At 48.5% G+C, this 8716-nt stretch overlaps 1 protein-coding gene across 1 annotated transcript in view; it reads right to left on the bottom strand.

Annotated features, from left to right (window-relative positions):
- Positions 1–728: 728 nt before the first annotated feature.
- Positions 729–8716, bottom strand: part of IL1R2 (interleukin 1 receptor type 2) — a 33640-nt gene continuing 25652 nt past the window's right edge. Inside the window, exons 6-9 of the mRNA XM_004473628.5 lie at positions 7638–7700; positions 5778–5913; positions 4366–4508; positions 729–3094 (exon numbers count right to left, since the gene is read on the bottom strand). Coding sequence (XP_004473685.1) covers positions 2913–3094; positions 4366–4508; positions 5778–5913; positions 7638–7700 — 524 coding nt within the window. The 3' untranslated portion in view covers positions 729–2912. The remainder of the gene's footprint in view (positions 3095–4365; positions 4509–5777; positions 5914–7637; positions 7701–8716) is intronic.

Raw genomic sequence — 8716 nt, 5'->3', positions numbered from 1 at the left:
TGAACCCACACTTCTGAAAGCGTGGAGGTGAGGAAATGAGTCAAGGCAGCGTCTAAACAGCCATTGGTGTTTCCCTTCTGGGTCTGCTTTTCTGGGTCATGGGAAGCGCTCAGAGAGCTGAAGGTGGGGAACTCCAGAGGCACAGAGGCCCCGGGAGCACGCGGGAGCCAAGGCACGCGGCCGCCATGCCCACGCCCCACACGCAGGCAGGAGCGCCCAGTGTGGCTGGAGGCTGTGTCCTCACCCAGCCCACTGTCTCAGGTCTGCTTCTACTTCCTCTCAGGGGCTGGGTGCTCAGAGCCCTTGACCTACCCATGCTCATGCGCTTCACCCTCTTTATCTGCTCAGAGAACAGGAGGGGTAGGGGAGGGGAGCTAAGACGAGGGAAACAGAAAAGTAGGAGTCAAAGCCCACCCATATGAGGTATAAACCAAAAGATGGGAGAGCAGGGACTCAAAGCAAATGATTTACACGTGTTCATAGTGACATTATTCACGATTTCCAGACGTGGAAGCAACCCCAGGGCCCATCAACCCATGAATGGACGCCCCAAAAGTGGTACACACACAAAATGAAGAATTATTCAGTTGTAAAGAGGAACGAAGTCCTGATGCATGCAACAACATGACGAACCCCGAAGACACTGTGTTGAGTGAAATAAGCCAGGCACAAAAGGACAACTACTGATCATCTCACTGGCAAGAATTAGAAAAACCGAACTCATAGAGTCAGAACCTAGAATAAAGTTTATTAGGAGACAAGGTAGGAGTGGGGGATAGGGAGTTAAGGCTTAAATTGGACAGTTTTTAGCTGTAGTGATGAAAAAGTTTTGGTAACAGATGGTGCTGATGGTAGCATAACACTGTAGATGTCATTACCACCACTGAAATGCATTTTGGAATGTAGTAAAAAGGGGATATTTTAGGCTGTATATATGCTGACTAAAAATAATCCATAGAGCTGCCCAGTGAACACTAAGGTAAACCATGGAGTACAGTTAATAGGACAATTATAAAAATATGCTTTTATCAATTGCAATAAAGGCACCACACCAGGAACTCCCAAGCTCCTTGGGCTAAACTGAGGGTCAACCACCGTGTTCTTAAAGGGCGAGATCGTAAATCCTCTAGCCTATGCTGTCTCAACTACTCAAAAGTAGTCATGGTCAATATATAAAGGCAAGGGCGCATTTGTGTTCCAATAAACCTCATTTACAGAAACAGAGGGCAGGCTGCGCTTGGCCTGCCAGCTGTAGCTTGCCCAATATAAGGATTTTTATTTGTTTGCTCCTCCTCTATTTTTGAGTATCAAGCAGTTAGCACTTTAGTTAGTTACTATTATCACTGATTTTCGGATGAGGAAACTGATGAACCAGGCCAAAATCTCAGGGGACCACCTAGCCAAGCTTGGACTTTATCCCCAGAAATCTGTCCTCAAAGTCCATGTTCCAAATTTCTACTTTTTGTCTAGATGCAAACAAATTTTAATAAACTTGTAATCACATAAATTGTACAAAATAATTTGTAATTTTTCCTTAGCATCAATTTTGATAATTATGATTTATAATTGTTGCATAATTTTTGGCAATCAGGGTAATAAGTTTCACTTATGCTTTAGTGTCATTGAAACTGATCACTTGTCCACGTGGTCCTTTGTGTGTTTCTTTTGCAAATTTCCTTCTCATGTCTTTGCCCTTTTATCTATTAGGGCTATGATACTTTTCTTAAAACTTTGAATAACTCTATATGGTATAATTATTAATTGCTTGAACTTGTTTGACACAAATAATTGCCTTTAAACTGTGTTTTTATTTTCCTATTAGGCAGGAATTGTTACATAGTTAACCTGGCAACCTTTACTCTTACGATTCTTTTCTTGCTAGTGAACCCTAAAGGGTTCATCCTATTTTCATTTATTCTACAAATATTGATTAAATGCTCACTCCATGCCAGGGATGATTTGAGAGCAGTGGGGTTACAGTCGTGACCAAAATAACATCTCTGCCTAATAGAGATTTCATTTGGGTGGGGAAACCAGATGGAAAATAAATAAGAAACTCTATAGCACAATGACTGGCAGTGACAGGGTGCTGCTGTGACATCAGGCAGGGTGAGGGCACAGAGAGGGATGCAAGGAGGTGTTCTTTTTGAAGGGAAGGTCCCATCTGAATAGAGACCCAGGTGGTGGAGGACTGAGCCAGACTGATTGTCCTGCAATTCAGGTTTTTTGTTTTTTGGGTTTTTTTAGGTCAGTAATTTATTAGAAAAAAAATTCGGTGCATGATGTAAAAGAGGCTCTGGATGATTTCCTCCAATTCATATAGGATCATCTCAATCCCCTTCCTTTATTTTCAGAAGCATGGTTACAAAGGAGGATCTGTTTCTCAGACTACTAGCGTGCTCTAATGTGCATTTTTTCTGAGAGTCCACTCTATTTTAACTGTTACTTTAAATCACCCTTTCCAAAAAAGTTCACCAGTTCTTGCTGATTCTTCTTTTCTGCATTGCTCAATCCTGCTTTCCAGTCTCAAAGAGAAATTCTATCTTCCTGAAAGGAAAACTGTCTTCACCCCCTCTGCGGTACAATACCTCCCGGAGAGCCTGGCTAAGAAGGATTTCGAATAGGTGTGCGTGGAGCGAATGAATTAATCAATGTCGGCCTTCACTTAGATAGTCTCAGCCCTCTGAAGGCCTAAGGGCCCCTGTTCAAAGAATTAGGGCTCCAGGGAGGGGCCACTTGCAGGCCCCCGCCATCCTGTCACTCCCTTTCAGAATAAAAGTCACAGAAGGCTTCTCTTCTGAAAAGTAGTAGAAAGTCCTTTACTCTGAGCCACTCTTGTTGAACAAGTGAAGAACAGAACAGAGTCCCCCAAAAGGCAGAGCCGTTTCTGCACGAAAGGCCGGGGTCTGGACTCATTTCACTTCCTGGATCAGGGATGGCGAGGACTGCACGTGCTCATAGTCAGTCTTTAGCCTGGTCAGTCCACAGGCTTTTCCGGTTCTGTGTTTGCACCGTCTGTACACGCATATTCCCCCAAACGCCAAGAAGACGAGCGACAGGGGCGCCAGCGCGATCTCCCAGGCGAACGTGGAGGCTGCAGGGAGAAGAGAGGCGCGTTAGGGGCTGGCGAGCCGCCGCCACGTGGAAGCGCAGCCTGGCAGCGAAGGCCGTGGAGGCTGCTGTTCCAGGGGGAGGGGTTGACCTTCACGGTGTGTCCTTTACACCAGGATCAAGGCTATTGGAAGCTCACGTCTGGGGCACAGGGGTCACTGGTCTGAAGCCCAGAGACTGGGTGCTGCTTTTTGGCTGCAGCTTCCATTTTCAAGTCTGCGCAAACATCCCCTCTTTCCCAACACGCGCACCATGGAAATTATCTGCATCGCCACCTTGGGCCTAAGCCAATGGTTCTCAAGCTTCCCTATGAAACGGCGCTTGCTAAAGTGTAGTGTCTGAGGCCCCACTCCCGAGAGCTGAATCATAGATCTGGGCTGTGCCCAAGGATCTGTATTTTTAACTCGTGGCTCAGGTGAGTCTGACACTGGGGGAACCCAGACTCGATTTGGAGAATGTCGCTGTGATTGTTGGCACTGCCTGCCCTAAGGCTTGAGTGAACGGTCAGCTCTCCTCTCTGAAGTGTACAGCAAAGGCCTTCCCGGCAACAGAGGGAGGCGGAGCAGTGTTTCTGTGCCGGCTGCGGACTGCCCAGAGGGCAGGCTCCAGCGGGGAGGGCTCTGGGCGCGCCCCCGGGGATCTGACCTGGCAGCCAGCACCGCTCCTGGGCCTCGCTTTCCTGCTCAGCAGTTAAGCGCTGAGATGAAACCAGCGTGGTCAAAAGTGATAGCAGGGGGTTTTCTTGCCTTTTCTCAAGGTCCTTAAGTGGGCGTTGGGCCAACTGCACTTGATTAGCTGTTGATTATTGATGTCACCCCTAAACTGCCCTGAGGAAGTTTCTCAACATCAGGCTAAAAAATGCTCCCCCCTCCTCCAGAGGCCATTTGAGGGCAGCTGACCCTGCTGGCCCAGAGCAGGGTTTTTTTAAGTTGATCCCAGAGCCATTTTATCTTTTCCCAAAAAAGCAATTTCCTATTAAGTTTTTTTGTTTTGGTTTGGTTTTTTTGAGCACCATCTCCCAGAGCCCAGCCTCTACCCAACAACAACAACAAGAACAAGCAGCAGCATTGGGGGTTTTGTTTGTTTGAAATGAGAGGTTTGCTTCCAGGGCTCGACCAGCAGGAACTGCAAGGCATTTCCTAAGAGACCACCTGGGAGCTAGTAGCTTTGTGGCTCATCCGTCGGCCACTTGACACCTTGTCTTCCCCATTAGTGCCACCTCGTTTCCCCCGTTAGTGCCACCCAAGCACGTACCTTCTTTGACTGTAGTGCGCAGCGTCTGAAAACCCACTGTGTTAAAGACTTCACACTTAAAATCCGTGTTCAAATCCTCTCTTAGGACTGGATTAAAAATCAGTGGCACTTCAATGTAGTTTTCATTATTTTCTGAATATTCCCTGAGCAAAAAACATTTACTTAAATGGGATATATCAAACGCAAGCTTGTCCTTACAACTCAGGCATCTAAACATTCTCGATTAGAAGCATCCATTATGCTCGAGTTGACTTGAAGGTCGATAGGGCGAGGAGTGCCTGTCACCACATTTCTTACTTATTTGGGAAAATTTCTGTGCCTGTTCCAGAAGTCAGGAGTGTCACTGACGATCTGGTCACACTAATGGCATACTTGTTACGAGTACTTAAGTGAGGAATTTGGTTTGACCATGGAAAATTCATTTTTTTTCAGGCCCTTGATGAACAAAGCCAAATAAGAACCATTTACAGGAACAGAAATGTCTAGTTTTGAAAGCCTTGGCTGTATCACTAAGAAATCATTTGCATATAAAAGGGCAGGGAGTTTCCAGAACTCCAGTCCCCAACGAGGATCTCCTCTTCGCTCCATTGCTAACCCTCATTCTGGAAACGAAGTGCAGCTGAGACGGCTCCACAGTCAGGGAAACCTCTGTTGGGAATAACTGCCATTCACCATGTAGGAGGAGCCTGAAGACCAGCACATGTCACTGCGCCTATGTGGGGGGGGGATCACTGTTGATGTGGACCCACCAGGACCATTTTCATTTTATCCATGGGGAGAAAATATACTCCTTTAAGTAAATAGTGTAAGTGGCTCACGTGGAGCATGCCAATGGTGGGCAAGCCTTTCCCAAGAGAGACGTGCAAGCAAACAACCATGCCAAGCACACATAATTTTTATCCACTAAATTGCAAGCCCAAAGAACTTTCTGGATAGTAGCCAGCAAGCAAAAGTTCAGGTTAATCCAAAGTATTAAAACTTTAATTCAAAAATACGTCCCAATTTGGAACGTTCAATGGTCTCTTTTCCTCGTACCCAAGTGGTTCCCATTTATGAGGACTGATTGTTCTAGTTTCAGAGAGAGACAACATTTTCTAGAGCTGAAGTCTTTTGAGAACAGACAAGCCGGCCCACAGGTCGCTGAGAAGCAGAGGAAGTGGTATAGATACTGTGGCTAGGTCCCAGAATCGTTTCAAAGGGTTTATGAAAATATTTGCAAGAATAGTCGATAATTCTTGGCAAAACTCAAGTTTTTGCATTTAGAATCACGAGATAATTCTTAACGGGGCAAGTGTGTCACATGTGTAAGTTTGACATGACATTGTTTCCAGGAGGAAGCATGAGTCCTCCTGTGGTCTTACAACAGCTCTCCAGGAAGACGCCTCTAAGGGGGCAAAGAAGAGCCTACTCACTGGCGCTGCCCTTGGGTCACGCGGCCTCCTCGGTAGACAACCTCGACGTCCGAGTTGTTGGCCATCCAGAACAGCATGGTGGTTGCTTGCGTGCCGGCTCCCAGAAACACCTTGCATGGGATGGTCAACCTTGACCCTATGGACAGTAAGACACGTGCATAAACTGTCAGAAGCCAGCCCAGGAAAGGAGCCACTCAGCCAGCCTGAGGGTGCTGCTTCTCAAAGGCCACTCGCTGGACAATTCTTATCTGAGATGGACATAGCATCTCCTTAAATAATTTCGCTCACATAGAACTTTAATATTTACCCACTCCTCTATGGTTACTTCCACTGGTCTTCATGGCCAATGGAAACCCAGAGGTACAGGGAATTAAACGGCTTCCCCAAGGCCACTCAGCTCAGATCGTCATTCTGAATTCAAGGACTGCCTTTTTCTACAATTTATTCCAGCAACCTCCAAAATCCAAGTTAATATCCAGATTCTCTCGCCTTGTCCACAGTGATCTCAACTCAAAATTTTCCCTGGCTTCCAATCTCCCTGTCTCCAAAAGAGAAGAACTCTCCATTCCCAAATTGCCCTAAGTTAAGGTTAGCCCTTTCAAAACAGCCAGTGTCTTCTGTGTGTGCGGGACGACAGTGCCGGATGCCCTGCTCCAATCACGGCAAGCTGGTTTTCCTTCTAAGTCATCAAGGGGAGGTGGAAAAGAACATACCAGCCCATTGTTTTCTTGCCGTGGCGTGTCTTCTAATGAACCTGGCACCATTCCCAGCTCAGAATGCCAGCCCTTCTCCCTCCTCCACCTCCCTTGATATCCCTAAAGATTTCCCTTAGACAAAAGCAACCCATTAGGGTGACATCGCGTGACCACCAGGCACTGCGGAGGGCTGCCCGGGGGAGGCCAAGCAGGCGGAGCCCAGGCTGCTCCACCCTGGCTTCCTGGTGGCTGTCCCTGGAGCCTCGGCAGCCACGGGGCTGAGACCCAAGTGCCAGGCACATTCCCAGAGCCTGCACAAAAGCCATCCTTTCCTATGGCCTCCAATTAAGAGCAGCCCATTTAAATTTTGAAAGTAAACCCCAAGAAAGTGAAACAACAACAACAAAACGTAACAGTGGGATGCTACAACCAGGGTTTACTAAATGAGCATAAGGCCTAAAAACGATTCTGCAAAATGGAAGCGATAAGCCCTTCCTTGCAGGGGTTGAAAAGGGGATTGGATAAGATCCCATCAGACACATCTGACCCTCCATGCGGTGATCCTTCTCCCAGTGACGTTCTCATCAGAAGGCTGTTACTACAACGTGCTGGTGACCTCCTCCCTCATGCTAGTGTGGACGTGCGGGAGTGGGGAGAAGGCTGCACCACACACCTGCTGGAAAATTTAAAGCCCCATTGATCACTTTCATCACTTGTCAAGCTGCCCTTTTGGCAACGAGAAACTGTCTGTGAGCCAGAGGCAGGGGCCAGCTCTGCTTCTCTTTACAAATGGAGTCATGGGGAAATGCTGAGCATCGGTCAAGATCTGGTAAAGTGAATTTTTACATATACTAAAGATGCTGGCGGCACTGAGGAATCATCTAGTGGCTTTAATGGATGCCCCCCAAATGGTCAGGTTTTCATACTTAGGCTTTCTGTAAGCAGGGAGTGCATGAAGTACACCTGTTTTAAAACAATGCCATGGGTGCCCTGGCCAAGGGAACACCTCCCTGGCATTTGGGACTTTTGCCTCTCATGCTAGGGTGCTAGGGTCTCCCCCAACACTGCAGGCCAGGAGGGTACCAGGTGCCGTCAGCGGACCGCGGGGCCCCCGCCACCCCCGGGCTTTGGCATTCCTCTCTCTGGCAGTCCTTGCAAGCCTTACCCAGTGAAGCCAGAATGGTCTGGTGGGGGGATATAATCACCGGAATCGTCTCAGCTTCTTTTTCTGAGGAAGACGTAAGGAAGAGAGATTGGGTTAGGAAAGCCTTCCTTACAAGCCGAAGTTCAAGTTCCATTGTTTAGCTAATTAACATTATCCTCTACAGTGCGGGGGGGGGGGGGGGGGGGGGGGGGGGGAGGTGTGGGCCAGTGATTGGGAGAGGCCGCCTTTGCCTGGCAGAGGAAACAGGCTCTTGACAAAACTGAACATCTTTGGCCGATGCCTTTCCCAGCAGAGCGATTACTGGAAGAGGTCACAGTTAAATACACATTCCACCGACAGACATCCTTCGCTCCGTGATAAACAAGGAGCCAGTCCCCTCCCAGGCTTCCTGAAAGCACTCACAGGAGCAAGGTTCACAAAATCCACGGGATGGGTTTATCCAAAAGGTCAAGGTGTCCTCGGATGCCTGCCCTGGAGTTTGGAGATTTTTTTAAAGGAGTGCAGGGGCTCCAGAACCACCTGTCTGCAAAGGTGCCCCACACGGGATGATGACTACGGTACCCCAGCATTGGGCACGAACGTCTTGTTCATTGATTAGATCAGCTCTTTTCGGAGGCAGAGCTGGATCTCCCAGGGGATTAGAACCCGGATCCCCCCAGGCTGGAGAAAACCAGGCACCTGAAGTGGAGTAGAAGGGCTGCTTGGGGTGAGGAAGAGGCTGCCCGTCCCATCACTGGCCTCTTCCTCTCCACCTCTTCCATTAGAGAGCCTTTGGAATTCCTACCATGAGTGGCATTGGGCAACACGACCCGTAACTTGAGCCACAGCTCCTCGCTCTGACCTGGCAGCCAAGGGCTGTGGCGCACAGTTCTCCCGGGCCAGGCAGCCCAGAGGCAAGAAAGGGCCTTGAGGCTGGCTGCACCAACGGCTCTCCTTCGGGAGGGCACATCAGAACCATCTGGGGGGCTTGTTAAGCTCCCCGCAGTTCCTGACTCAGTAGACCTCGGACGAGGCCCTCCATGGCCAAGGTCTAAGTACCCAGAGGGCGCTCGCCCAGCAGCACAGGCTCCCGTGTAAGT

The sequence above is a fragment of the Dasypus novemcinctus genome, chromosome 17, assembly GCF_030445035.2.
Source record: "Dasypus novemcinctus isolate mDasNov1 chromosome 17, mDasNov1.1.hap2, whole genome shotgun sequence".
NCBI lineage: Eukaryota > Metazoa > Chordata > Mammalia > Cingulata > Dasypodidae > Dasypus > Dasypus novemcinctus.
This window is presented reverse-complemented; position numbering and strand designations above follow the sequence as displayed.